The sequence below is a fragment of the Dipodomys merriami genome, unplaced genomic scaffold (genome assembly GCF_024711535.1).
Source record: "Dipodomys merriami isolate MVZ:Mamm:240054 unplaced genomic scaffold, mDipMer1.0.p SCAF_2, whole genome shotgun sequence".
NCBI lineage: Eukaryota > Metazoa > Chordata > Mammalia > Rodentia > Heteromyidae > Dipodomys > Dipodomys merriami.
In genome coordinates this window covers 60,318,855-60,331,055 of record NW_027203381.1, presented here as the reverse complement: position 1 = coordinate 60,331,055, position 12,201 = coordinate 60,318,855, and the positions used below count along the sequence as shown (strand labels likewise).

At 39.9% G+C, this 12,201-nt stretch overlaps 1 protein-coding gene across 2 annotated transcripts in view; it reads left to right on the top strand.

Annotated features, from left to right (window-relative positions):
- Tbccd1 (TBCC domain containing 1) overlaps positions 1–12,201 on the top strand; it is a 33,630-nt gene that overhangs the window by 7,293 nt on the left and 14,136 nt on the right. For both annotated transcript variants that reach the window (XM_070029776.1, XM_070029777.1), the window contains exon 3: positions 6,271–6,426. In XM_070029776.1, the coding sequence (XP_069885877.1) occupies positions 6,271–6,426 (156 nt within the window). The remainder of the gene's footprint in view (positions 1–6,270; positions 6,427–12,201) is intronic.

The following is a 12,201-nucleotide window of genomic DNA, read 5'->3' as shown; positions in this document are numbered from 1 at the left end:
TAGTTGGCATTATGCATCTTCTTCACTTGAGAATATAAGCTGAAGAAAGAGCTTCTCTGTAGGCCATACCTACATACAGATGGGAAGAGCAACAGAGTGGGAGGGGATTCATGATATCTTTTTTTTTAATGTATACAATTTGACAACTTTAAAGATGACTATATACTGTGAAGTCATTACTACTGTCAAGGCCACAGAGACATCTATCACTTCCCCAAATCTCCCCAACCCGCATTATGAATATGTATATGGTAGGCATACTTAGCATAGGTCTATTCTTTTAGAAAATGTAGTACAGTACCATTAAATGTTGGCACTATTGCTGTATTGTAGAGGTGCAGGACTAAATTATCTTGCTTAACTGTAGCCATTGACTACTGTCTCTCCACTTCCATCTTCCAGCCCTTAACAGTGACCATTCTACTTTGCTTCTGTGAGTTTTACTATTTTAAGTTTCATTTATGCTATGGTTTGGATATGACTGCAGTATCCCCAAGGCTTCATGTGGTGAAATTTTAATACCCATTATGAAAAATTTAAGAGGGTGATTATGGTGATTAAAGTGGGGCCTTTGGAAAGTGATAAGGTTATTAGTATAGCCCCTTACCCCAACCCCATAATTGAATACCATTGGCTTTATGAGAAGAAGGAAAGAGAAAATACCCATATATCTCTTGCCATCTGATACTGTGGACGATTAAGAAGGCTGTCTGTAGATATGGGCTTTTTACCTTGCACTGTTAGAACTGTGAGCCAAAATAAACTCTCAGCCTGCCTCAGATAATTCACTATAGTAACAAAAAATGGACTAGTAGAACTTACAAGTGAGGCCATACAATATTTGTCCTGGTCTATTTCACTTAGTATAATGTCCTTCAGGTCCAGCTATGTTGTTGAAAATGGCAGAGTTTCCTTCTTTTTAATGCTGAGTAATTATCTACTATATACCATATTTTCTTTATCCATTTATCTTTTGATGGATGTTTTGTTTCCATATCTTGACTATTGTCATTAGTGCTGCAGCAAACGTGAAAGTACAGGTATGAAAGATCCTAATTTCAATTCCTTTAGATAAAGGCCCGAAAGTGGGATTGCTAGATCATATGGTAGGTCAGATTTTTGAGGAACCTTCATACTGTTCCATCACTGTTGAATCAATGTGCATTTCCCCCCACTGTATACCAGGGTTCTTTGCCAATGATTATTTTAATTTGTTAGTAGTCATCCTACTGTAAGGTTATTTTTGTTTGACTTTTGTTGTTTTATTTGTTCTTGTACAGACATTTGACCTCTGTACCTCACCTGGGCACTACAACATGAGCCATGCCTTCAGGCTGTTTTGCTCAAGTTCTTTTTGAGATAGAGTCTTGCTTTTTCTTTCCCCTGGCCAGCTTGAACTGTGAGTCTCATATTTATGCTTCCTCCTATAGCTGTGATGACTGGCATATCCCATTCTGCTCAGCTTCTTCAGTTAAGATAAGGTCTTAGAGCCGGGTGCCGATGGCTCACACCTGTAATCCTAGCTACTCGGGAGGCTGAGATCTGAGGTTCAAAGCCAGCCGGGGCAGGAAAGTCTGTGAGACTCTTATCTCCAATAAACCACTAGAAAACCAGAAGTAGCACTGTGGCTGAACCAGTAGAGTGCTCTCCTTGAGCTGAAGAGCTGAGGGACAGTGCCCAGACCCAAGTTCAAGCCCTACGACCGACAAAAAAAAAAAAAAAAAAGGGTCTTAGAAACTCCCACCCCTGATGGGCCTAGAATTGCTATCCTCCCAGTCTCTCTCAGTCTTCTGAGTAGCTAGTATCAGAAGATCATGGGCATGAGCCACTGGCACTTGGCCTCATTTTGATTTGTATTTCCTAATTATTAGTGATGTAGAACACCTTTTTATGTACTTTTTGGCCATTTGTCTTTGAAGAAATGCCCATTCAGCTCAAGGCTAGCTCTCTACTGCTTGACCCACAGCGCCAGTTCCAGTTTTCTAGTGGTTTATTGGAGATAAAAGTCCCATTCACTTTTCTGCCCGGGCTGGCTTTGAACCATGATCCTCAGATCTCAGCCTCCTCAGTAGCTAGGATTACAGGTGTGAGCCACTGGCACCGGGCTCCATTCACATCTTTTTAATGAGGCTATTTGGGTATTTTTTTGCTATTGAGTTGAAGGTGTTCATTTATATATTTTGGCTACTAAGTTACCAGATACGTGAACTACTACCATTTCATAGTTTCTTTTTCATTTTGTTGATTGGCTTTCTTTGTCCTGTAGATGTTTTTTAGATTGATCTAATTCCACTCATTTATTTTTTCTTTTACTATTTGTGTTTTGGGTGTAATAAGTCACTTCTAAAACCAATATCATGGACTTTTTTTAAAAAACTATTTTTCTTCTATGAGTTTTACTGTTACACATTATAAAATCTTTCATCAATCCTTTTGAATTGATTATATATGACAAAAGCTATATAGTCCTTTGCATATATATCGTTATATTGCATATATGATGCAAGGTCCCATACTTCTATGATCTGCTTAAAACTTTTGCTCAGCTGGGTGCTGGTGGCTCACACCTGTAATGCTAGCTACTCAGGAGGCAGAGATCTGAGGATCACGGTTCAAAGTCAGCCCAGGCAGGAAAGTCCCTGAGACTCTTATCTCCAATAAACACTCAGAAAAACTGGACGTGGCGCTGTAGCTCAAGTGGTAGAGTGCTCACCTTGAGCTGAAGAGCTGAGGGACAGTGCCCAGGCCCCAAATTCAAGCCCCACAACTGACAAAAACAAAAATAAAACAAAAAAACTTTTGCTCAGATGTAGTATGAACCATACTTTCATCCCATTGGCTAAAACTTTGACCCATGGCCAAATCTAAAGTCAATGAGGTAGGAAGGCAAACTATGTCACAGGAGATAAGGAAAATCCCATGACCATGGACAGGAATACAAACAGCTCTGAAAAGATAGGAGATGAACAGTTGTGAATGTTAACACAGCCATAGCCCTGACAATTAGGTTTCAGAGCTATTTTTTTCTTCCTTTTTTTAAAACCAAGATTTAGTGTATATTTATTCTTTTTTTTTTTTGGTCCGGTCGTGGGGCCTGAACTCTGGGCCTGGGCGCTGTCCCTCAGCTCTTCAGCTCAAGGCTAGCGCTCTACCACTTGAGCCACAGCACCACTTCCGGCTTTTTTTTTTTTGCTTATGTGGTGCTGAGGAATGGAACCCAGGGCCTCAGGCATGCAAGACAAGTGCTCTACCACTGAGCCAACTTCCTAGCCCCGAGTGTATATTTATTCTTAACACAATATAAAGATTTCATATTAATAAGTGATACTCATTAAGCCAAAAAAGAAAAAGAATTTATATCAACTTTTAGTTATATTGTTGAAATACAAATATGCAGATTTTATTGCTGAAAAGAAGTCTCCATTGTGCTTCTTCATCAAGAACTTCAACTGAACCTAGAACTTTTTCATACCTCAATTAGAAAAACAAAACAGGTAGGGGTGCAGTGGGTGGGGAGGACTATACAAAGCTGAGCAATGGTGGCTCATACCTATAATCCTAGCTACTCAGCTGGCTGAGATCTGAGGATCAAGGTTCAAAGCCAGCCTTAGGCAGGAAAGTCTGTGAGATTCTTATCTCCAGTTAGCCACGAGAAAACTGAAAGTGGAGGTGGCTCAAAGTAGTAGAGTACTAGCCTTGAACAAAAGAGCTTAGGGACAATGTCCAAGCCCTGAGTTCAAGCCCCATAACTGACAAGTAAACTATACATTGTTTGGCTACAGAATGACTTTTTAGAGAGCTACACAAGTTTACACCACGAGAGGTGATGTCTATTGAGAGAATAAGAAGTTGTGTCTTGCTTTTTGCAGGTCACCTACTTATTTATTCATCATACTATAAAGGGGAACTAAACTCTTAAGAATCCATGGCTATATATATATATATATATATATATATATATATATATATACACATGTGTGTATGTATATACGTTTGTATGTATATATATATACAAGTGGCAGTGTAGCCACTGTAGTTAAAGGTTAAAACTAGTTCAAAGAGGTGATCTTAGGTTATTCATACAGTTGAGGATAGAAAGAGGTCAGAATGTCCTGGGTTCATACATGATACTTTGGGGAAAAGGCTCTTTATTTTTTTTCTCCCCAACATTTTAACTAAAAACAATTTTATAAAATTACAGCTTGCTGACTCAGTGTCTTCTCTCATTTTACTTGCATTTCTTTTGAGAGAATTTTTTTTTTTTTTTTTTTTTTTTTTTGGATCCGGTCGTGGGGCCTGAACTCTGGGCCTGAGCACTGTCCCTCAGCTCTTCAGCTCAAGGCTAGTGCTCTACCACTTGAGCCACAGCGCCACTTCCGGCTTTTTTCTTTTTGCTTATGTGGTGCTGAGGAATCGAACCCAGGGCCTCAGGCTTGCAAGGCAAGCATTCTACCACTGAGCCACCTTCCCAGCCCTCTTTTGAGAGAATTTTTGGGTCAGGCTTAAAAGTATAAATTCACCTACATTCAGTTGATGACAATTCATTTGTACTATATCTAATTGTAAGGGAGGCTAGGAAATGCCATCTAATTACACTGAAAAAGGAGAAAAAGTGGTTAGCATCTACCTGGTCTCTTACATAGGATTGTATCTAAACTAGGTTTTTAGAAATTGAAGAGACTTGACATAGAACCAAGAAGGGAAGGTCATTGGAGTATTCATTAATCAAGTATTTAGTGAGTACCTGTATTATGCTAGGTTATGTAGGGGTCACTTGCACTAGGGAAATGAGTGCTTGTGTACCATATATATATATATATTTTTTTTTATTTTTATTTTTTTTTTTTTGGGTCCGGTCATAGGGCCTGAACTCTGGGCCTGGGCACTGTCCCTCAGCTCTTCAGCTCAAGGCTAGCGCTCTACCACTTGAGCCACAGCGCCACTTCCGGTTTTTTTCTTTTTGCTTATGTGGTGCAAGTGGTAAAAGCGCAAGTGGTAGAGCACTAGCCTTGAGCTGAAGAGCTGAGGGACAGCGCCCAGGCCCAGAGTTCAGGCCCCACAACTGGACTGCCCCCCCCCCCAAAATAGAGCATTACAATCTCATGTGGATACTGAAGAAATTTTTTTGGGGGGGTATCCGGTCTTCAGCTCAAGGATAGTACTCTACCACTTGAGCCACAGCGCCACTTCCGGCTTTTTTCTTTTTGCTTATGTGGTGCTGAGGAATTGAACCCAGAGCCTCAGGCATGCAAGGCAAGTGCTCTACCACTGAGTCACCTTCCCAGCCCCTGAAGAAATGTTTTAACAAATAATTATTAAAATGGAAATATGCAGAAAATCAAGGAGTTGTAAAGTGAAAAAAAAAAAAAAAAAAAAAACCAAGTCCCCAAAGGTTGCAGGCTGTATGAGTCTATGTATAAATAGTTTCAAAATGACAGAAATTACAGATATAAGAGAAAAGAGAAATGATTAGCAAGGAAGTGAATGCATCTGTAAAGGGCAACATAAGACATATCTGTGTTGATCCCAGTGTTTTGTATCTTGACTGTTTAAATGTCAGCATCCTAATTATGGTATTGTACTATAGCCTTAGAAAATGAGAAACTAGATAAAGAGTATATGGGATATTTGTACACCTGCATGTAAATCTATGGTTATCTCACAGACTTCAAGAAAATAAAAATTTATATTATACAAGCATTTGTGCGTCTTTACATTGACAGTTAATTGAATAAATGTGAGCCATCAAGTCCTATTTACCTACACCAAGAAATTACATAAAGTTTCATATACTATACTGATAATACTAAACTTTCTTGGTTAGTATGTCAGCCTTGGGCTAACCTTTTTGTGTTGACCAGATTTACTTTTTTTTTTTTGTTTCCATGTATTCATTTATTCAGATTCCTAGGGTTTTCTATTTCTTTTTCTTTCTTTCTTTCTTTTTTTTTAAATACACTTCTGAAATAGTATACTTTTTAAAAGTATGTACTTCATCCTTTCCTCTTCATTAACCCTGGGAGAAAATGTCTCTGATTTTCAATGAAGGTAAGTGATCCCAGTTATTTAGCTTTAGAAATTCTTCCATCTGGACTTCACACACACACGCACACACGCACGCACGTACGTGGGGGGAGGACATTATCATTGTTTCTGAATTTGTTTATTTAGGATCAGCAACTGTGAATTCAGTTTACTGTGCTATGTTAGTTGTAAACTCATAATTGGTGGTATTTAAAGATACATTTATCTTGTTTTCTTCTTGAATAGCTTTCAGTGGACACCCTACAGTTTCTGCTCTTCTTATACATACAACAATTAAACAAGGTTTCTCTGCGAACATCTTTGATTGGAGAAGAGTGGCCTAGTCCCAGAACCAGATCTCAGTCTCCTGACCTGACTGAAAAATCCAGCTGTCATAATAAGGTACTGTTTATATTTTGGAGAAAGAGGCCATTTTAAAGATGATTCACCTTGGACTGGGAAGGTGGCTCAGTGGTAGAGCACTTGCCTTGCATGCCTGAGGCTCTGGGTTCAGTTCCTCAGCACCACATAAGCAAAAAGAAAAAATCCAGAAGTGGCGCTGTGGCTCAAGTGGTAGAGCACTATCCTTGAGCTGAAGAGCTGAGGGACAGCGCTCAGGCCCAGAGTTCAGGCGCCACAACTGGAAAATAAAAATTACCTTAATTAAAAATTATGTTAGAATAGCTAGGTGCCAGTGGCTCACACCTGTAATCGTAACTACTCAGTAGGCAGAGATCTGAGAATGGTGGTTTGAAGCTAGCCTGGGCAAGAAAGTCCACGAGACTCTTAACTCCAATTAACCACCAAACTGGAACTGTGGAACTGTGGAACTGTGACTCAAGTAGTAGAATGCTAGTCTTAAGCAAAAAAAGCTCAGAGACAGCACCTAGGCCCTGAGTGGGTTCAAGCCCAAGAACTGGCACACAAAAAATAATTTTGTTAGAATGAAGATGGATATGGTGGTACATACCTATGATCTCAGCACTTGGGAGGCTAAGGGAGAAGGGATGGAGAATTCAACACCAATCTAGACTATAGCAAGACCCTGTCTAAAAAAAAATGCCTTATATAGGCCAGTGAATTAATTGCTTATTATTTCCTTTTAATTTTTTTCTTATAATAAAACAAAATCAGTGCGTGTACTAAATCAAAAGAGAGTAGTGATTCAGTTCCTTAAATGGTATAAAAGTCATATGGTATTTGGACAAGTTATTCACTGTATTCTCACAGTTCTCCCATTTTTGCAAATGCTCATGGATTTGGAAAGGGTAAATGAGATGTCAGGTCTACAAAATCTATTAGAATCTACTGAAAAGATTTCTATAAAAATATCTTCTTATGTTGTTTAGTCATGTATGAATAATTGAATGTGCTCTGACAACTTAGATTTTAACTGTCAAATGGGAGTTTTCTTGGAAAATGTCCTACTGCTTTTTCTTTCTATTTTTGCAAAAATGTTTACATGATTTTCACCTTTCTGTAATATTTTAAATGTTTCTCATATATTTCATGATGCTATACCCTCTTGGTTCTGCTATAGTCCCTTATATGTCTCCAAGAGTCTGTGTTTTCTCTTCTTAAGATATACATTTGTTGGAATCACCTCTGCTCTTAGGACTTCATATAGCTTGGTGACTACTGGGTTTGCATCCATACTAGAGCTCTTGCTCCATATTTACCTCTTCAGTTAAAGCTATGCTTTAAGTTTAGGCTATCTCGAAGGAGAAGGATTGGGATTGGGGGAGAGGGGGGAGGCTGGGAAGGGATGTGAAGGGTAAACACAGGAGGAGGCTGCAATGCTTGGTAAGAAATGTACGCATTATCCTGCCCATGTAATTGTAACTCCTCTGTACAGTATGTTCACAAATAAAATAAAATAAAATTAAAAAAAAAAAGTTTAGGCTATCTCAGTCTAAATGTATTGACATACAGTCATTGGGTGCTCTCTCCAGATGAAGGTCCTGCTAAATGAGTACATTAAGAGATAATGTTTTTAGTCAAAATAGACTGCATTCAAGTCTGGCTTTACTACTAAAAATTATATGATTTTAGGCATGTTAACTTTTCTAGGCCTTGGCTTCCCTTCTCCAAATAGGAAAAGAATGCCTCTTTCTGAATTCAGAAAGTTACATTGGCACAGGATTTGTTGCATAATAAGCACCAACAAAAGGTGGTTCTGCTTTGTGCTATGGCATGACCTATTCAAGTAATTGATTAGGCTGGGAATGGGCAAGTGAATGGAGTAGCTCATCCATTGCTTTATATTCTACTTTTTTTTTTTTTTTTTTTTAATGTCGGTCATGGAACCTGAACTCTGGGCACTGGGCCTGGCACCCTCAACTCTTCAGCTCAAGGCAAGCGCTCTACTGCTTGAGCCACACTGCCATTTCTGGCTTTTTCTGCTTCTGTGGTGCTGAGGAATTGAACCCAGGGCCTCAGGCATGCAAGGCAAGCACTTTACCACTGAGCCACCTTCCCAGCCCCTCTACTTCTTTTTGTTGTTGTTGTTGTTGGTCGTGGGGCTTGAACTCTGGGCCTGAGCGCTGTCCCTCAGCTCTTCACCTCAAGGCAAGCACTCTACCACTTGAGCTACAGCGCCACTTCCAGTTTTTCTGTGTGTTTATTGGAGATAAGAGTCTCACAGACTTTCCTGCCCGGGCTGGCTTTGAACTGCGATCCTCATATCTCAGCCTCCTGAGTAGCTAGGATTACAGGCATGAGCCACCGGCTCCCGGCTTATATTCTACTTCTTATGTTTGCTTTTTAGATGGGGTCTCACTGTATTGCCCAAACTGGTCTCAAGCAATCCTCCAATTTCAGAGTGTTTAATATACCTAATTCTCATTGCTATATATTTGAAATCGGTCCATCAGTCCTCTTTAGAGACTGAAGAAATTAGCAGTTGGTAATGTGTACTTGAGGTAAAAATTCCTGAGGCATTGGGATCTATTAGAATAGCCACCATACTAATGAGTGACCTAGTTATGAGAGATGAGAGACTCTGAAATAAACAGTGAAGCACAGATGCTGCTTATCAGAAAAAAGACATATACAAAAAGCCATTCTGAAAGAGAAGATTACAGATGACTTTCTAGTTCCAGTTCTATGAGGCTTGCTTCTTTTTTAGTTTGGGAGATAATTATAACCCTGTACTAAACTCTACTTTTACTTGAGTTAGCATCATGCACTGCCTATACCAGTGAAAATTATCACCAGCCTACCTATACTATCTCTCTGTAATCGTCAGATCTTTCCATTTCTGCTTCAGACTGTCTTTAATCTGTCTCTTTTTTCACATCTAGGCTTTTTCCCCCCACAAACACCTTTTAATTTTCACAATGATAGTCATCATTATTTTAATCTACGTTGTTTATGACCTTTAACAACACAACAATTTTTTTTTATAAATCGGGTGATATGTACATTTCTTTCCTTTGGCTTAGTATAGTGGTTCCCTCTTTCTCCTCCCCTCCCTCCCATCACTGCCCTTGAGTTGCTTAGTTCACTTTCATCAATGTCCAATATAACTGATGGGCTCCTCTGCTGTATATTTTTTTTCTCTGCTGCATTTTTATCTAGGCTTTTTTATCAGACGTTCCTCCTCCCCTTTTTGCTTTTGATTTCAAGAGGTCATAATTGATTCTAACCACACTGGACTTTATACAGTGCAGACACAGTATATTCATCTTCTGCCTAAACTCTGTAGGTGAATGAATCATTACCATTGTTGCTGTCACAGAGCCACATCAAGGACTACTACTTTGAGGAGCCGAGAGGCAGTACAGTAAGGAGGAAGAGCAGATTTAACTGGACAGCTTTTATCTATTTTTCTTTTTTTTTCTTTTTTAATGTAAAAATACTGTACAGAGGGGTTACAATTAGATGGGCAAGATAATGAGTACATTTCTTATCAAGCATTGTAGCCTCCTCCTTTGTTTCCCCTTCCCATCCCTTCCCAGCCTCCCCCCGCCCCCCCACCCAATCCTACCCCCCCCCCCACCAAAGTTGTAAAGTTCGTTTTCGACATGACAACTTGTACTTCTCATTGTTGCAACGGGTCCACCTGTATCCTTATTTAAACAACTTGTTTTTCCCCTTCCCCTCCACAAATTATACCGACATCAAATACAGTGAAAGCAGGGGTTATACTGTGGGGGAGGGACATACAAAGCAACAAAGAAATCATCTTATAAATGCGTTAGAAACAAATGCATGAAAGAAAAAAAAACATTTGAATACATATCTTAGGGTTCATTTTCCTAACATCACCTTATCTGACTTTTTCTGCTTGACTCATACATATACTAGATATTGCAAATAAGGGAAACCATGGGACCTATGCTTCTTTGGGCTTGGCTTACTTCACTTAATATAATTTTTTCCAAGTCTTTCCATTTCCTAACAAATGGGGCAATGTCATTATTTCTGATGGAGGCATAGAATTCCATTGTGTATATATACCACATTTTCTTGATCCATTCATCTACTGAGGGGCATCTGGGTTGGTTCCATATCTTAGCTATGGTAAATAATGCTGCAATAAACATAGTTGTGCTGGTAGCTTTTATCTATTTTTCTTTGTTATTCAAATGAGAATTTATTATTTAAAAAAGTATAGGGCTAGAGGGGTGGCTTCAGAGGTAGAGCACCTGCCTAACAAGTATAAGCTACAATACTACAAAAAGAGTAAGAGAAAAGAAGAGAAAGTATAACTATATAGAACATAGTTTGAAAGTCCCTGCACACCAAACAGAGCCTAGGTGTTGGGTATTTACACAGGCCTTTTATGATTGGTCCTGCCTATCATTCAGCTGACACCTGCAAGCCTGTTACCTACCCCACCCAGAACTTCCAGTTCTCTGAACAAAGCAGTACTTTTACTTCTATAGACCTTGGCATATGCTTTTTCCTGTGTCCTGAGTGACTTTCCCCCTTTATCTGTTTGCTTTTAACTGCCAACATCAATCAGGAATATTCAAACAACACTGCCATGAATTTTTCTCCCAGGTGGAGTTAGTAGTTTCTCTCATGCTCATAGAATGTATTTTCAGATCTCTCAGCAGGTAGATCCTAACTCTGTGTGCTGTGCTTAAATATTTATATTATCTTCACATGTATAGACTCTTGAGTTCCTTGAAGCCAGGAGGTATGTCTTACTCAAGATTCATTGTTTAATATTATACTTGCTAAGCGATGCTCACAAAGAATCTTGCAAATAAATAAGCCCAAATCACTAGGACATCAGCCAAGCGCTGGTGGTTCATGCCTGTAATCCTAGCTACTAAGGAGGCTGAGATCTGAGGATCTGGTTCAAAGCCAGCCCAGGAAGGAAATTCCACAAGACTCTTATCTCCAATAAACCCCTAGAAAACTGGAAGTGGCACTGTGGCTCAAGTGGTAGAGCGCTCACCTTGAGCTGAAGAGCGCAGGGGGGACAGCACCCAAGCCCTGAGTTCAAGCCCCACAACCAACAAAAAAAAAAAAAAAAAAAAAAAAAAAAAAAAGGCTATTCCTAGGTTATAGTCTCTCTTTAGTCACTTTAGTAACACCATTTCATCCAATAGAATTTGCAATTCTTTCTATAATTTGAGATGGAAACCTGGTGCTTCATTGAATGCCGATTTTGTTTATGTTTATTTTGCAATTTACCAGCTGTGTGACTTTGGACAAATACTTTTTTTTTTTTTTTTTTTTTGTCGGCCGTGGGGCTTGAACTCTGGGCCTGGGCACTGTCTCTCAGCTCTTCAGCTCAAGGCGAGCACTCTACCACTTGAGCTACAGCGCCACTTCCGGTTTTCTGGTGGTTTATTGGAGATAGGAGTCTCACAGTCTCTCCTGCCCGGGCTGGCTTTGAACCGCAATCCTCAGATCTCAGCCTCCTGAGTAGCTAGGATTACAGGCGTGAGCCACCAGCGCCCGGCTGGACAAATATCTTTTTTTTTTTTTTTTGTCGGTCGTGGGGCTTGAACTCTGGGCCTGGGCGCTGTCCCTCAGCTCTTCAGCTCAAGGCGAGCGCTCTACCACTTGAGCTACAGCGCCACTTCCGGTTTTCTGGTGGTTTATTGGAGATAGGAGTCTCACGGTCTCTCCTGCCCGGGCTGGCTTTGAACCGCGATCCTCAGATCTCAGCCTCCTGAGTAGCTAGGATTACAGGCGTGAGCCACCAGCGCCCGGCTT